Below are 16,991 nucleotides of genomic sequence, written 5' to 3'. Positions count from 1 at the left end.
GCGCCAGTCCATCGAAATGCTGTCTATTGTCAGGCCGGGTTAGTATGTATGTACCTGATCCATTGAAGCGGGTCTCGTCTAGAAATCCGAAGATCCGAAAACCCGAGCCCTAAGTGCAGCTAATCAGATGAGATTTTTCGAGCTGAAAGCACTGCTTAGATAGATTCGAGTACGTAAAACCTTGTAGGGTAATAATATAGAAGAGTATTTTCCCGACTAACTACATGAAGTGTATATATGCTGGACTTCTCCAACTTTCTTTGGTCGACTCCATACCAAACCGAGACCTATCTTGACATTTGCAGAACGGGTCAATTTTTCTTATAATTTTTTATTGAACCTTTTCGATCGATCAAACTGTAAGTGGGAAGATCAGCCATGGATGGCTCCACGACAGCATCAACCACAGACTGTTCGATTCAAGAACAGAAATCTACATCGAACCATGGCGACCCTTGGCCGTTGACATATCGACTGGAAGATATGCTTCGTCGGGACCGTGATTCGGGATTCCCACCTCGAAATCTGGGTGTGACATGGAGCAACTTAACGGTGAAAGCAAAAAGCGCGGAATCGGCAGTCAACGAGAATATCTTCACTCAATTCGACGTGATCGGTCGGATGAAAAGAAGGCACCAGAAGCGTCCTCCGAAGGAGATCCTCCACAAAAGTCACGGATGTGTCAAGCCCGGGGAGATGTTGTTGGTTCTTGGTCGACCAGGGTCCGGGTGCACCACGCTGCTGAATATGCTGGCCAACAGACGGGCTGGTTATGACGAAATTGAAGGCGACGTTTGGTATGGCAATATGCGACATGACGAAGCGAGCCATTACAAGGGTCAAATTATCATGAATACCGAAGAAGAGATCTTCTTCCCGACATTGACCGTGGGACAAACCCTTGACTTCGCCACAAAGTTGAAAGTACCCCAGAAACTCCCCACGACAGTGCGCAACACGGAGGATTACAGGGTAGAGATGAAGGAGTTTCTGTTGGAAAGCCTTGGTATCTCCCATACGAAGGAAACAAAAGTTGGGGATCCCTACATTCGTGGAGTATCCGGAGGAGAGAGAAAGCGTGTCTCGATATTAGAGTGCCTCGCCTCATCCGCATCGATCTATTGTTGGGACAACAGCACGAGAGGTCTCGATGCGTCAAGTGCTTTGGATTGGGCCAAGGCAATGCGCGCAATGGCGGACGTGTATGGCAAATCTATGATCGTCACGCTTTATCAAGCAGGCAATGACATATTCCAGCTTTTTGATAAGGTCTTGGTACTTGATGAAGGGAAGCAGATATACTATGGTCCTGCCAACCAAGCACAGAAGTTCATGGAGGATCTGGGCTTTATTATCGACGAAGGTGCAAAAATTGGTGATTTTTTGACCGGCATCACCGTTCCCACTGAGCGCCAGGTTCGACCCGGCTATGAATCTGTCTTCCCTCGAGACGCCGAGACCATTCTTCAGGTATACGACAATTCATCCCTTCGAGCACAAATGGCAACCGAGTATCAATACCCAACCAGTGAATCTGCTCAGAAAGACACCGGCAACTTCAAGGATGCCGTGTCCACGGAGAGACATCGCCCAGGAAGCGTCCACACTGCTGGTTTCACAAGGCAAGTAAGGGCCTGCGTCGTTCGTCAATATCAAATTCTCCTAGGCGATAAGAAGACTCTTGCCATGAAGCAAGGTTCGACTTTGATCCAGGCCTTGGTAGCCGGTTCTCTCTACTACCAAGCTACTGGGGACTCAACGGGACTCTTTCTGAAAGGAGGCGCAATGTTTTGGTCTATTCTGTACAACAGCATGAGTGCCATGTCCGAAGTGGTCGACTCTTTTTCCGGCCGTTTGATGGTAATCAAGCATGGTGACTTTGCCTTTCATCATCCAGCCGCATTCTGCGTAGGGCAGATCACTGCGGACATCCCCATCAGCTTGGTTCAAGTTACCATATGGTCTCTGGTCGTCTATTTCATGGTGGGCTTGCAAATGTCTGTCAGCGGTTTTTTCACCTACTGGGTTGTTCTTTTTGCATCCATTATGAGTGGAACGGCAATTTTTCGCGCCGTCGGAGCAACCTTTCGTAGCTTTGATAGCGCATCCAAGATATCAGGTTATGTGGTCACTGTGATGGCGATGTATGCAGGATATCAAATCCAGTATTCACAAATGCATCCGTGGCTAGGGTGGTTATATTGGCTCAACCCGGTCGCGTATGCCTTTGATTCATTGATGAGCAATGAATTTAACGGTCAAACAATCCCGTGCGCTGGCGTCAATCTGATCCCTCGCGGTGAGCTCTATTCGAACGTGGACTCTGCCCATCAGTCCTGTGCAGGAGTTAGAGGCGCGGAGCCCAGATCCAACGTGGTACTTGGAACTCAATACTTGAGCGCCCTGTCATACTCACAAGGGCATCTCTGGCGAAATTTCGGTATTCTCTGGGCATGGTGGGCTTTTTACGTGGCCATCACGATCTTGGCAACTATACGTTGGCGTGATGCTTCAGCGTCCGGTGCCACTCTTCTCATTCCTCGCGAAAAGTTGGCCCATCATCGACGACCACACAATGTTGATGAGGAATCACAAGCACACAAGCCTCTGAACAATCAGCCAACCTCCGAATCGACTACTCTTCCTGGCACAGAGAAAGAAGCAGAGAGCGTACAATTAGTGAGAAATACATCAGTCTTCACCTGGAAAAACCTGACGTACACCGTGAGTACTCCATCAGGGCCTCGCGTGTTGTTAGAAAACGTCAATGGATGGGTGAAGCCCGGTATGCTTGGCGCTTTGATGGGCGCATCTGGGGCAGGCAAAACGACGTTGTTAGATGTTCTTGCCCAGAGAAAGACAGAGGGTAGGATAGAGGGATCCATCATGGTAGATGGTCGACCTTTATCTCTATCGTTCCAGAGGTCTGCGGGATATTGTGAGCAACTTGATGTCCACGAACCATATGCCACAGTTCGAGAAGCTTTGGAGTTTTCTGCTCTTTTGCGTCAGCCTTCCTATACTCCAAGAGCAGAAAAGTTGCGGTATGTGGACGTCATTCTGGACCTTTTGGACCTTCATAGCATCGCAGACACTCTTATTGGAAACTCCACCATCGGAGGCCTCAACGTTGAACAACGGAAGCGGGTGACCATCGGGGTGGAACTGGTTGCAAAACCCAGTATTTTGATTTTCCTTGATGAACCAACTTCAGGGCTTGACGGGCAGGCTGCATTCAACACGGTCCGTTTTCTGCGTAGACTAGCAGATCACGGCCAAGCAATCCTGGTTACCATTCATCAACCCTCGGCTCAGCTTTTTTATCAATTTGACACACTGTTACTCCTCGCTCGTGGTGGCAAAACGGTCTACTTTGGCGATATTGGTCCGAGAGCTCAAACGCTGAAGGATTACTTCGGGCGACATGGTGCTCCTTGTCCAGCACAAAGCAACCCGGCGGACCATGTAATCGATGTGGTATCTGGTCGGCTATCTTCCACCGATTGGCATCAGGTCTGGCTCCAATCTCCCGAATTCCACCGTTCAACAACAGAGTTGAATACTATCATCGAAGAATCTGCGTCGCGGGAGCTGGTGACCCGGGATGATGGCCAGGAGTATGCAATGCCCCTTTGGGACCAGACAAAGATAGTTCTGCACCGAATGAATCTGTCCCTCTTTCGAAACAGCAACTATGTTAATAATAAGATATACCTTCATATTGGGTTGGCGCTCTTCAATGGCTTTTCTTATTGGATGATCGGGAACAGTGTCAACGATTTGCAGCTGCGCATTTTCACCATATTTGTGTTTATGTACGTTGCCCCGGGCGTGGTCAATCAACTGCAGCCCCTATTCATTGAGAGACGGGACATATACGACACGCGCGAAAAGAAATCTCGAATGTATTCTTGGAAGGCCTTCGTGACTGGCCTCATCGTCTCCGAATTCCCCTACCTATGTGTCTGCGGTGTCCTCTATTTTGTATGTTGGTATTATACTGTGGGGTTCCCTGCAGAAACCAACAAGGCTGGTGCATCCTTCCTGGTCGTCCTGCTGTATGAATTCTTCTATACGGGCATGGGTCAATTCATTGCAGCATATTCCCCGAATGCTGTGTTTGCATCGCTTGTCAATCCCTTGGTGGTCGGGATTCTTGTATCCTTCTGCGGTATTCTTGTGCCCTATGGACAAATTGTGCCCTTCTGGAGATACTGGATGTATTATTTGAATCCAACCAACTACCTGGTCGGCAGTTTGCTCACTTTCACCATCTTCGACGTCGATGTGCAATGCACGGAGAGTGAATATGCCGTGTTTGACCCACCCGCCAATGCCACCTGTGGTGAGTATTTGGCGGGCTTTCTGAACGAATCCGATGCCAATCTGGTCAATCCGGAAGCCACCCACGGGTGCCGTGTCTGCTCGTATACCAAGGGAAGCGGATATCTTGAGACCCTGAACCTGAACGACTTCTACTATGGTTGGCGAGACGTTGGGATTTTCGTCATTTTCGTCTTCAGTTCCTATGGATTGGTGTACTTATTCATGAAGTTGAGAACGAAAGCCTCCAAAAGGGCGGAATAGGAAGCAGGTGCTCCGCGCTCTGTGTCAGATTCGAATTCATTGTCAAGCTATCTTCCAAATTTAGATTATCCGGAACAGCATATCATTCCAATTGTAAACTTGAAGAAATAAGTTTTCCCCCTCCATTTGTTTCATTCAGGGCCCCAGCGAGGCACACGCAACCCGTAGATAGAGGGACTAAGATCTATCGCGCATCGTCGAGGATTCCTAGCAAAATGACAGGGTGCATCAAAGGCTTTTAACATTGTAAGACGTCGAAACATCGCAGAAAGACCACAAGAGAAGCCGATCTTTCGATGATTGGGAAAGCAAGACAAGAAAGAGAAGGAACAGGTTACAGGTCAGCCGCCCTCGTTCGAATGATCGGGCGCCCCGAAACTAGTCATGTGATCAATTTGGCAAATCTGTGGCAGATTACTGTGGGTCTTCTGAGGAGCGATTATTCAGCCAAGGAATATGATCGTTTTTCAACTGAATGAAGGTCTTAATTCAACTAACTACACGATATTTATGCAATTTGAGAGGCTTCCTGATCGCCAAAACAAGCGACATATCACGATAACACTATCCCGAAAAATGCCGTATAAATGCAATAAAACTGCAATAAAACGCCGTGAAAATGCAATATTTATGCAATGAATCAATCGGCCAAGAAAGGCGATGATATAACGTATTTCACTACCGAGTGAAACACCCCCACCGAGTGAAACACCTCTGTATTGTGACGGTCTACAAAGGAGCCTAGTAAAAGACTAGTTTGTTTATGACTCGTAGTCAAGGAATTTTCCCATGGAGAGGAAAGGCTATCTAGGAGCGGGAATCTAAGGCCTCTATGTACTAACTGAGGCTCTGCCTCAGGCAGGAATGCATTCAGGAAGGTTTCTCCGTAGGGGGCGCGTGACCTGTGTACTCGAGAAGGAAGAACGCCCGTTTGGGCCACGGCAGCGCACGTGATGCTTAGTCAGCTGTCTGCCGTAGACATCCCAAACGGGTAATCGATCTCCACCACTCCATGAAAATCCGATGAATGGACGTTGCTAGAGTAGACAGTACTCACCCATAAGACCCTGTTCCGACTCCATCAATTTTACAAAACTTGAATTCTTCCTCGCTGTTATCCTATATGGCGAGGGTCGATGGCTTCTGATCTTCGTTCTTTGTGATCATAAGAATGAGGAGCGTTGCCCCGGATGGACTACACCATCCGAGGGCGCTGTGGGCAGGAAGGATGCCGTGAAAGACGGTACTATCTTGACGAGGGTCTCTGGTTTTGTAGGCAAGGTCATCAACAAGAGGTATTGCGCGCCGAGTTCCTGGCTTCAGGATACGTCGGGAAAAATCTTTCTACGTTTAGAGAATCGGTTTACTGATATACTCGGGTTTATTTAGGGGCGGCAAGTCGAAGCAGAGCAGGATCAATTTGGAACACAGGGCAGGAAAAATCGAATTAAAAAGGTGGCTGCAGAGAAACTCCACAGAAGTAAGACCAAGTTCCACCCTCATTCGCACTGCGCTCAGCCAATATACTAATTCTGAACAGCCTACCGTGGTCGCCGCGCTTACACCCTCTTCTTGCAAGTTTACCAATTCATTCTCTGGAAGCAATGCTATGCCTTGGTCCAGGTTCGGGGGTTTCCCGAGCAATTCGAGGTACCAATGCTGGCCTTTCATCCTCAACGCACGACCGCAGACCGCCAGCTGACTTGCTATGTATAGAGTATTGTCCGTGATTTGTGGACTCTTCGATTGGAGACTTATTCCGACAAGATCAAAGAAATTCCGGAAGAAGATGATCAGCCCGAAATGTTCAGCTCGCAACCAAATACAGATGTTGAGAGCGAACCTGAAGACTTCAAGCCCAAATCGAAATGGCCCAGGCTAATTGACACCGTGGGTCTTTGTTACCTAGCGGCTCTACTTATGAGAATTCCCGTCAGTATCTGTGATATGCACTGGTAAGTTATATCGCTGAAATCTTCTCTGAGTGGCTTTTGACTCATTCACTACGCACTAAGGATGATTGTCCGTGGTGAAATACCCTACATACGGGTGGTAAAAGACATCCCTCGCGAAATGAGAGACAAGCTTCCACAGGAGTACCTCTCAATTATTGAAACAAGCGTAAGTAATTTACTTGCGCTCTGAGACAACAATCTGACCGTTTCAAGAGGCTCATCCAAGCCGAGCAACTCCACAAAGCCGTATCAGAGCTATTGCTCTTGTACCATCACAAGTTCAGCGTACAATTTCCGCCATTGAATCATCCACCCCTCTTATATCGTTTTATCAGAAGACTCGCACTTCCAAGTATGATTCTCCTGTCCCTTCAACCACGGTTTCCTCTAGCTCTAACCCGCTTCCAGTTGAGATATATCCTTCTATCAAACGACTACAATCTCTTTTAGGTTTCTCTTTTGAGTACCAAACACGAACTGGCAAGAGGAAGGCATTTGACTTGCCTGAGATACAATTAATGGCCCTCATTGTCATATCCACCAAACTTCATTTTCCCTTTGACGACATTAAAAGATACCCTAGCTCGGCACAAGAACCCACGACCCAGACAATAAATTGGAACACCTGGATCCAAGCTCAGAGAGACTTCGACCGTCACGAAACGTCTGGAGGAAAACTTGGAAAGGGAAACGAGATCCAACTGAAAGAGGATAAGGTATTCGACATGACACCCAGTCAACTCGATGAGTACATGGATTGGTATGAGAACAGCTGGCTGGATATCAGCAAAGGTATGTCATAAGAGGCTTCTCATATTTCCGGTTGGTATTAATATCTATTTTCCCAGCGAAAAATCCATTAGCGGATCTATTCCCAACAAACCCAGGGGCCGGAGAAAACCAGCCTTCGGCGGCGGCGGCGGCGGCAGCATCGATACCAGCTCCAGCAACTTCAGCTGAAGAAGATGAAAATGAAGCGATGAGCACAATGGTGCAGACAGTCACCAGTCAGCTGAAGTCTCGGAGGGTAATCGACGATGGCAATGCACATGTTCCTCGTCCGGGCACCTCATATCCGCGTTATCGGATGGAGTCTAACCTATCAGAGGCCGCAAGACCATTCTACGAAACAGCGGCAAAAGTTGTTGGGGTGTCCCTCATAACTCTCAGCAGGGCTGTGTATCATGCGGAAACCAGAATTTCTCGTTGGCTGGAAGATCAGAGGCGAGTTGGGTATTTTGTAGACCATTCGGAAATGGATGTTGCTGATGATGATGATAATTCGGATGCTGCGGAGGAAATCGACGATCATTCTATGGCCGATGTAGAGTCCTGACATCTTTCAACATGGGAATACTCAAATAGATTTACATAGAAAGGAACATGTCGAAAATGAAGCCGACTTGAGGGCAATTCAATCCGAAATTTCAATATTCATGGTGATTTCGCATCGGTTCTAAATGCAATGTATAGTCCGTCTTGAAGATCGGGTTGATGGTAGGAACAAAAAAGAGTGTCAATTATTAACAGTATGTTCGTTATTCATTAAAATAAAGAAGGGCTAAAAACAAGCCAGGACAGCAGACTAAGGTCATAATTACCTAGTGAATGTACCTCCGGACTTTGTTCATGTAACCTACGGCGCATATATCATCGGTCAAGAATAGCCAAGACTTCCACAAGAGGTGTCTTCATGTATTTTAGAGCAGACTAGTGATCAGGTATTAAATCCGACCCAATTGTTCATTATTGATGTCGGACCCCGACTGATCGAGGGCTCAAAAGGTGTGGCCCAGTCTACCCGCATTTAACGCCGCCCCGGTTCGGCCTTACGATCGATCTCCGTCGAGACTATGAGATGCGCCTCGTGCGGACATAACGTCGCCATACTTGAAATAAGCCTTTTTAAACATCCCCTGACGTATGAAAGAGTATTTCAATCAGTCAGAGGCGCATACATAATAGAATATCCAGTCGCACCTGTTTTTACAACATCAAAAACCAAGTTTCTACTACATTTACCAACCCTCCAAAAAAACCTCCAAGTTACAAGCCAAAATCATGTCTCTTACGGGCAAAGTCATTCTCATCACCGGAGCTTCAGCCGGGATAGGGAAGGCCGTGGCACAGCGCGTGGCTAAGAACGGCGCCAGCGTTATCATCAACTACCTACGAGATGCCACTTCGGCAAATGCCTTAGTCGACGAGATCGGCTCAGACCGAGCTCTCGCCGTGCAAGCCGACGTTTCGAAAACCGACGATATCCGCCGTTTAGTCGAGACGACAGTTGCGAAGTTCGGACACATCGACGTGGTCATTCCGAATGCCGGCGTCCTCCCCATGAAAGACCTCGATAGCACCACGGAAACCGATTTCGATGCCGCGTTCGCGCTCAACGTGAAGGGACCGTACTTCCTGGCCCAGGAAGCAGCGCGTCATATGCCTGCGGGAGGTCGCATCATCTTCGTCTCGACAGCCGTTACATCTTTCTCCGCAGCGGCGCCTCCTTACCTCCTGTACGCGGCCACAAAGGGCGCAATCGAGCAAATGACGAGACTCGCGGCTAAAGATCTCGGGCGGAATGGGATCATGGTCAATGCCGTGGCCCCCGGGCCGACGCAGACCGAATTGTTTCTGAAGGGGAAGTCAGAGGAGACATTGCGACTAGTGGCTAGCGCAAATCCGTTCAAGCGTGTTGCTGTGCCGGAGGAGATCACGGGGGCCTTCAATTTCCTTTGCGGACCCGACAGCTCTTGGATTTCGGGGGAAGTGATTCGGGTGGATGGCGCGATGGCACTGCATTGAGGGGGATGGATGGACAAATAGATGAATTGAAACGAGTAATGAAAACAGAATAAGAACCTCTCCTTAAAGTCATCCTTTGGATATCGGATAGTAGCGATAACCGATAACCGATAACATGTAAGACTCCATCAAGGAGATGGCAGATGATGACATGACGAACTAGACTCGACAACTTTAACTCTTAAACCGGAAAAAGAATGGAACCCGTGGAGAAAGACGCCCCGAAGAGGCAACGCCGGGCCCTCCAGAAAAGCGATGACGAAAGAGGCAGTTAGGGCTTAGGGTATCATGGCACCCGTCCACCTTTGCTAAGCGAGAAATCCTCAAATTGACATTGCCTCTATCCGACCGACCCTTCCAGCGATCGTCAGCCAGCAACAACGAAAAATCGCAACCAGTACGTGCATATTTGTCCCCTTTGTCGCCGCTATCATGACCTACGAATCACGAGCTAACGTTTTCTTTTTTTCGCGTGTTTTCAGTGCAGATGTAGGTCTCATTAGTCCCTCGCACCCAAGACCAGCTATTCAAACCCCCCTCCGACGAAACGGCCCGCTCGGAATCGACACAATCATGCGAAAACCACGAGGATTCAAATACTGACATGTCCCGGTTGATAGTTTCGTCAAGACCCTGACGGGTAAGACCATTACCCTCGACGTCGAGTCGAGCGACACCATCGACAACGTCAAGTCCAAGATCCAGGACAAGGAGGGCATCCCCCCCGACCAGCAGCGTCTTATCTTCGCTGGTAAGCAGCTTGAGGATGGCCGCACCCTGAGCGACTACAACATCCAGAAGGTATGCAGGAACTTCCTATCGAATGAACACATTTGCGCTGGCTTTTTGGTGTGATGGTCTGGAGAAGTTGCGACAACGCGATACGATTCTTGGTTTCAAGAAGAAAGAGGAAATGGACACCTACCAAATGAATTATCGACCCCGGCTCTTTTTGATTGAAACGAATTGGAGATGGAATCATGGTTCCCAGATTATACGACACGGTTTTGGCTGACGCGGCTTTTCCCTTTCTACAGGAGTCCACCCTTCACCTGGTCCTCCGTCTGCGTGGTGGTATCATCGAGCCCTCCCTTAAGGCTCTCGCCTCCAAGTACAACTGCGAGAAGTCCATCTGCCGCAAGTGCTACGTACGTTTGCCCTCTTTCCGCTCCATGTCTCCTTGGACCGGACCATCGGTCTATCGATGACATGCTTCCATGCGACTGATTACTGACGTGATGTCACAGGCTCGTCTGCCCCCTCGTGCCACCAACTGCCGTAAGAAGAAGTGCGGACACACCAACCAGCTCCGCCCTAAGAAGAAGTTGAAATAAACGATTTCATATTGTTACGGTTTTTCTACGTTGCTGGAGGGAGATGCTGGGGGTTACGAGCCGATTGCAGTGTGGGAGGTTTTTCACGGCGTTGGAATGATAAAACATGATAGCCGAAGTCAAATGTTAATAGTTGGCTCCTCTCGGAAGCAGCTGCAATCAAACAATTGTAAAATTCAAAAGTTTCTCATAAGCTTTATAACTAAGATGGATACAGATACAGTTTGAAAAGAACAGTGACGAACAAGGGCGAAAGGTCAACGCGGCTGAGCACACAGAAAGACTCGGGTTATCAGATCAAATGATGGCTCAATTGCTGCCTGAGCAAAGTCATCGGATTCGTAGTCGGCACTCAGGGGAAGGATGAAAACAGCGAATAATGGAGATCGGAGGAATACATCTTAGTACATCCCCAGCATATGTCTCTTATCGTGGTGATCATTGTCATCGTGGTCTTTGTTCTTCTTCGAAACGGGGCTCCCGTGGCTGTGTCACGAGTCGTCAGCAAAAAGGGAATCAGTCCAATCGTAGAAGTCGGTTTAACTTACGCGAAGAAAAAGATCTTGATGGCGATAGCGAAACCGGCATGCAGGATGATGACCAGGACCAACAGGATCTTGCTCGCCTTGGCATCCGTGGCACTCAAGACCGGATACAAGTTGCGTAGCAAGAAGAAGACGGTCCAGCCAAACCCAACCCCTACCAGGGCCCAGTTCAGAGCAGTCAGGGGACTCCAGCTAACCAGCGCGACCGCAATCCAGATCAAGTTCGAATACCCGTACAGTGCCCAGCACTCGATCAGGTCGGCAGTGGAGCTACCGAACCAGCGCAAGGCCCCCCACAAAGCGATGGGCAGAAGGCCCGTGTATCCGTAAACCAGGCCGGCAGCCCCCGACAACAGAGTGAAGTCGTATTCAAAATGATCATCGTCGTTGTTCGAAAGCCATTGCGAAATAGTGCCGGTCAAGAAGAGAATCACCACCACGGTTGTCGCAATCCAGTACGGGCCGTACAGGTCGGCGTTGCCTTCGAGGACGTCGAGGAAGTTGCTGCGAGGGTAAACTGCCGCCACACATCGTCGCAGGACCTCGTTCGTGTCGACATCGAAGAACTGGGCGTAGTAGTGGATCGACCACCAGGTATGCTTGGTCGGCGTGCCTCCGGGGGACCGGTCACGGCCACGGGAGGAACCTCCACCGAGGAAAGGCGCAGAATCTTGTTGCGCTTTGGCGCTGCGTTGATCGTTCTCGAAATCTAGAGTGACAAAGGAGATCAGTTAGCCGAGCCAGCGATGGAACTCTCTTGAGGAAATTGAGCTTACTGGAAGGGTGGAATTCAAGGTCTTCCTGGAGGTCGGTATGGCCGAGGTCGCCCTAAAGCTAGGGTCAGATTCATCAAACTGCCGGACAAAAGAAGCTCAATGACAACAAGATACCTCGGCGTCCACGTCTACAACCACGTCGTATCCCCGGTTTGCCATCTTGGGCTGTCTGTATGTCGCTGAGAACCGGCGTTGTTAGGCAGAGGGAGAAGTGCGGGAAATGAGTGCAAGAGTACACATCAGCTCAAGTCGGAGAAAGCCACCCACCAGCCACCATGTGGGGACACACGGCAGAACAGTGGCTTGTCTTCTACTTTGTAAGCGTCGTTGGATTTCCATCCTCCACGTTCTATTCCGTACTCAATATTTTAAATGTATGAATTAAAGGTAAAAAAAAAAAAAAAAAAAAAAAAAAGATACATATATGAATAACTTATAAATAAGGGGTATCAATCCACCCCTACAAGAATTCGATCGTGATATGTAAAATCTATTTCAAATAACTTTTTTTTGGCTGTCTTAGACCCATCAGAAGCAGAATATAAACGCCGGCCGTAATCGTCAGGAAAATTACCCGCAGAGAGCTCATTCTTCATTCATATTCAGCTCATCAAAGTCATCAAGCAGCTCCTCCATGTTAATACGCGGGGCTTCATTATCACTCTCCTGGCCATCTTCCTCCTCTTCCATGGCATCGGCTTGGCGCTGTTGTCGAACCTTGTAAAGATCCATAGTCTGCCGTAGCTCTTGGTCTTCTTCGACATCACGCAAGAACATCTCAAAGTCCTCCTCGAGGCGGTTGGCCTCCTGCTCCTGGCGGCGGGTTTGCTGAGTAGCAGCGCCAGCAAGAGCCTCTTCCTCATACTCCTTCGCCATACGCTTGACACGCCAGGCACGGCTCTTGGGCTTCTTGCGGGCGTAGAACTTCTTGACGAGAACAACGTCCGGCAGGGTGGAACCGTACTGGTGGCTGGACTCAATAGCCTCGTAGTTATCATCGTTGAAGATAGATCCGGCGAGATGGTAGCCGAGCACAGAGTCACCGACGTGCAGGATGCCGCCAAGGTGTGTCCGGGTGAAGTAGGTGATGTCGTTGGAGCCTAGATCCGAGGCGCGCGCGACGGTGGCCTCGGCTAATTGCCACTTGCCATTGGACTGGCCGGTAGGCTCGATATCCAGGATGATAAACTCCTTGAGCTCGGTCACATCAGCAAGAGTCCTGAACGGAGCCCGCCAGTACGTGTTGGTGGGGACATCGGCGGTTTGGAGGGTGGTAGGGTCCATCATATTGAGAGAGTTTCCGACACGGTAGCAGAGAGTAAGGGGCGAGATGTTTCCTAGCTGGCGCGCAAGCTTGATGGGGAGTGCGACGATGTCGTCCTTGCAGATAGGGACAATTTCGATGGAGAAGGTGAACTTGTACGATTTCGTGCTGGTGTGGATATCCATAGAAATAAGCTCCTGTGACTTCTGAGACCTGCAAGGGACGACAGAGGCCAAGAAGTCCACCATCTTCTCGGCGTGGTTTCGCTGGGCAAAGTAGAAATCAAGACCATCCTTGGCTTCTTTGATGTTGACCGTTTCCCTGTGGGCGCCGTTCTTCAGGATAAGCTGCTCCAGGTACAGGAAAGTACGCTTATGAGGCACTTTCTGTCGAACCTGGACTGCTGCTCGCCATGTGTTGTGGGTGTAGGACTTTTGACAGTCTATGAGAAATGTCAGCGGAGTCCTCACTGGCAAAGGCCCGACTGGAATGAACGAAAACAACCCCGTACTAAAACTTACCAGGACATTGTTGCGAGGCCACGACGTATTCCACCTCAAACGCTTGTTGGATAATTGTACCCTGGAAGGCCTCCTGTTGGATCGTGATCTTAACCTTGATACGTCTCGAGTGCGGTTCGGTCCAGATGAAGTTGGCGTCGATAATGCGAACTTTCGACAAGCCACGAAGACGGCGCAAACAGACCGCAAGTAGTTCTTTCGATTCGGGGGCTGCGCTGACCCAGCTGGTGGGGGGCTGGAGCCATCGCTCGCAGTCCCTGCAGGCATGGAGGGTCGACTCACGCTGAATACTAAATTTTCGAGTAAAATCAATCAGTCTTTGTTCCGGACGTGGGGTTGTCGAGAGGAACCTAGATCTTTTTAACTTACCCTTGGGAAACATCGACATTCAGCTTCAAACAGTCCTGGCACAGCGCTCCAGCAGAAGTGGTTCCATCAATGGGAGCACCACAGTTGCAGCAAAGAATACTAGGATATATTAGCAACCATTCTGGCTAAATCAACTTGAGATAGTTAAAATCGCAATCAAAAAATGGTGTAGCGATAAGAAACTCACGTCGCAGCGATAGGCGCGTCCTGCTGCAGCCCCGACATGGGAACTGGAGCGTCTAAGTCCATCGACATCTTGAATTTAGGGTGCAAACTGCAAACCACAAGTCCACTAGAATCGGAGGGTCGCGGATTTGGAGTGATGCAAGACTAGATATGTGACTCTTTTTTTGCCCCGCCTCAAGTTTTTTGTGGCTGACTCAGCTGTTTGCTCTGTTTGCACTAGTTGTTATCAAACTGTCGGATTCCTGACTTCAAGTGACATTAAAGATGGTCATGGAAGAATGAATCGGAGAGGTAATGTATCCTACTGGAATCGTTAAATCTAGGAAAGGCTGCTGGAAGAGGGGGGTAGTTGTAAATATCGAAGAGCCCATGTGGAGGGGCGAAGTATAAACTGTGCGTGAAAATGCACGATGATAGGGGATCTACTATGAACAAGCCACAACACCCTATTCACGTCTTTTCTTTTATTATTGATATTATACTATGTCTTTCCATGTCTTATGCAAGTTCTTTTGCTCGGGGTACATTTACAAATCATCCAGGACGATCGTCATCGATCTCAACAGGACCGCCACTCACCTCCATCCATCAGCACGTGATGTGTTTCTCTTTTGCTTATAAATACAAGAGACAACGCCGAATACTTTTGCAAATACATGTGATAGACACAAAAGAAAGAATTTTTTTTTTTTTTTTTTTTAGAGATAACCTTGCGCTTGGAACACTGCCTTGAAGCGGTGAAGATAAGACCAAATCGGAGTGTCCAACCCCTTCTTTCTGATCCAAATAGACATGGCGCCAATGAAGACAGCAACAGCCACGGAGCCGATTGTTCTTCGGTGATACCATAGAAAGCCGATGACTTTCTCTCGTCGCTCTTCGTTGCGTAGCTGTCGCACTTGTTGCTGGAATAAGTCCACCGCTTCGTCTGTCGTCTGATTTGCAACAAGGTCTCTTGAAGTTTTCAAGACACTAGACTGTGGAAGATTTTTCCACGCACGAGACGACAAGGACTCGGGTGGATAGTCATCAAAAAGCTGTACAGCGCGAGATATTAAAGCCTCGAGGTTGAGAGGGCATGGGAGCTTTGAGAGGGTGAAATGGAGCATTTCTGGCTCGTCTTTGGGAATCTCTAGCAGTTCTTTCTTCCGGGAAAGAATGATTGCAACAAATAGGTAGATGGAAACAACGGGCTCCTTGGCCAGCAAGAAGTCAAAGAGGCGAGCAATGTTGCTATATTCTTGGATATCGTGGGCATACAACGTAAGGGTAGCCGCAAGTGCAAAGAAAGGTCTGATGCCCGCAAGATGCGATCGAAGGGCCGGGTCGGCCTTCTCAATGATATCGGGAATGAGTTGCAGATGCTTTAGTGTTGGGGACAGGGATGGTAACATATAATCCCTGATGCGAAGAAGAGATAGCCGGGTGACCGCTGGGGCGGCCCTTTGGCCCCCTAAAACCAGGAGGAGAACCTGAACGATGTCATGGTAACCTTGGAAATAGCAGAGCATCGGATGGGTTCGTAATACTTGGTTGATGAGATCTGAGAGCTCTTTCTTCTTCAAAGAAAGCTCAGTATCAGAGCCTGGACGGAAAAGTTAGCTTGTAATTTGATCCACCACGGATTTCTGGGGGGATCATACAGTCAGGATAGTAGACGAACGACCGATTGACATCAAGTTGAATCTGGTCCTCGTCGGCATGCGGTGGCAAATCGTCCCAGGCGGCAAGATCGGGATCTCGATCACTCTGAAGCAGCACCGGCCCTAGTTGTGATTGTTACTGAGGTGCATTTGGCTCATCATCTATGGTGGTGACTTACAGGCTAGTCGACGGAGATCATCGCGAAGGAACCCTCCTTCAGAAGTGGCATGCGCGACTAATGCATCGAAATCGCGCAACTTACAGGCTTGGCGAATAGACTGTTCCTTCTCTGCTATTTTTGCATCGGTCTCCTTATTCTGGGTTGATGTCGGCGATGGGCTGGTATCGCTAGATGCGCCATCTTGTTTGAGCTCAACGTCCTTACTGTCAGGAACGGGGAGTTCTGGTTGGGATTCCATTGTAACCAGTCTTGACCTGAGGCTGGGAGGGAGTGACTGGGTGGGAAGAATGGAAGGGTTGCTTTTAGGGCGATCATTCCATCTTCCTTCAAGGAAGCGCATGCAACTGGTACGGAGGAACGGGGCCGTCCAGACTCCAGACCCCGGCACCCACGCCTGGGCGGCCTGAGGCCAGAAAACTCCGGGGTCGCAGTCCCGTGATTTGGCGTGTTTTCCGCTGACCGCCCGAAAACCAGAGCCAACATCAGCCCCTCCAAAGTCGGTCCCTCCTTTCTCCCCCTTCGACAACAAATCCCCTTTAGGATCGGCTGGGGCTTTTCTTTCAGGTCTGCTATGATCTTACACCCCTGTTCCCCGTCCGGAAAAAGCAACGCGACAGTCTCAGTGCCCGAAGGGGCTGCTTAAGTGTGGCGGCAGATGGCATAAACATACATCATCGCCCGTTCGCCTACCAAACCAACTACGCAGGCGTGGCACTCAATAATTCGGCCCGTTTGCTGCGCCAAGAGAATCCGAGGATAATATCAGCCTTCGATTTCCGCCTTGTTTTTTTAACCTTGAATCTTCAGAGCCCAGAAAGTGAGAG

At 49.1% G+C, this 16,991-nt stretch overlaps 6 protein-coding genes across 6 annotated transcripts; 3 read left to right on the top strand and 3 right to left on the bottom strand.

Annotated features, from left to right (window-relative positions):
• Positions 1 to 378: 378 nt before the first annotated feature.
• On the top strand, positions 379 to 7,878 carry KD926_003841 (uncharacterized protein; the record flags this gene model as incomplete). Its single annotated transcript, XM_053097745.1, has 8 exons — positions 379 to 4,553; positions 5,652 to 5,859; positions 5,977 to 6,067; positions 6,128 to 6,237; positions 6,304 to 6,542; positions 6,603 to 6,708; positions 6,758 to 7,334; positions 7,391 to 7,878. 8 exons carry the CDS (start codon positions 379 to 381, stop codon positions 7,876 to 7,878), a joined length of 5,994 nt encoding a protein of 1,997 aa, XP_052958292.1.
• Positions 7,879 to 8,603: 725 nt separating this feature from the next.
• Positions 8,604 to 9,347, top strand: KD926_003840 (NAD(P)-binding protein; the record flags this gene model as incomplete). Its single annotated transcript, XM_053097744.1, has 1 exon — positions 8,604 to 9,347. The coding sequence occupies one exon, from the start codon at positions 8,604 to 8,606 to the stop codon at positions 9,345 to 9,347; it is 744 nt and encodes a 247-aa protein (XP_052958291.1).
• A 432-nt stretch (positions 9,348 to 9,779) lies between these two features.
• On the top strand, positions 9,780 to 10,681 carry KD926_003839 (ubiquitin-60S ribosomal protein L40; the record flags this gene model as incomplete). The annotated part of the gene is made up of 4 exons (XM_053097743.1): positions 9,780 to 9,836; positions 9,978 to 10,148; positions 10,385 to 10,495; positions 10,595 to 10,681. 4 exons carry the CDS (start codon positions 9,780 to 9,782, stop codon positions 10,679 to 10,681), a joined length of 426 nt encoding a protein of 141 aa, XP_052958290.1.
• Positions 10,682 to 11,082: 401 nt separating this feature from the next.
• Positions 11,083 to 12,161, bottom strand: KD926_003838 (Yip1 family protein; the record flags this gene model as incomplete). The annotated part of the gene is made up of 4 exons (XM_053097742.1): positions 11,083 to 11,167; positions 11,230 to 11,935; positions 12,003 to 12,054; positions 12,117 to 12,161. The coding sequence occupies 4 exons, from the start codon at positions 12,159 to 12,161 to the stop codon at positions 11,083 to 11,085; spliced, it is 888 nt and encodes a 295-aa protein (XP_052958289.1).
• Positions 12,162 to 12,587: 426 nt separating this feature from the next.
• On the bottom strand, positions 12,588 to 14,405 carry KD926_003837 (ribosome-binding protein NMD3; the record flags this gene model as incomplete). Its single annotated transcript, XM_053097740.1, has 4 exons — positions 12,588 to 13,708; positions 13,788 to 14,077; positions 14,157 to 14,255; positions 14,344 to 14,405. 4 exons carry the CDS (start codon positions 14,403 to 14,405, stop codon positions 12,588 to 12,590), a joined length of 1,572 nt encoding a protein of 523 aa, XP_052958288.1.
• A 635-nt stretch (positions 14,406 to 15,040) lies between these two features.
• On the bottom strand, positions 15,041 to 16,405 carry KD926_003836 (TBC domain-containing protein; the record flags this gene model as incomplete). Its single annotated transcript, XM_053097739.1, has 3 exons — positions 15,041 to 15,927; positions 15,986 to 16,108; positions 16,165 to 16,405. The coding sequence occupies 3 exons, from the start codon at positions 16,403 to 16,405 to the stop codon at positions 15,041 to 15,043; spliced, it is 1,251 nt and encodes a 416-aa protein (XP_052958287.1).
• Between the last annotated feature and the right edge of the window lie 586 nt (positions 16,406 to 16,991).

Source organism: Aspergillus affinis (genome assembly GCF_023601865.1).
Source record: "Aspergillus affinis strain CMG 70 chromosome Unknown NODE_19_length_383810_cov_86_361570, whole genome shotgun sequence".
Classification (NCBI taxonomy): domain Eukaryota; kingdom Fungi; phylum Ascomycota; class Eurotiomycetes; order Eurotiales; family Aspergillaceae; genus Aspergillus; species Aspergillus affinis.
This window is presented reverse-complemented; position numbering and strand designations above follow the sequence as displayed.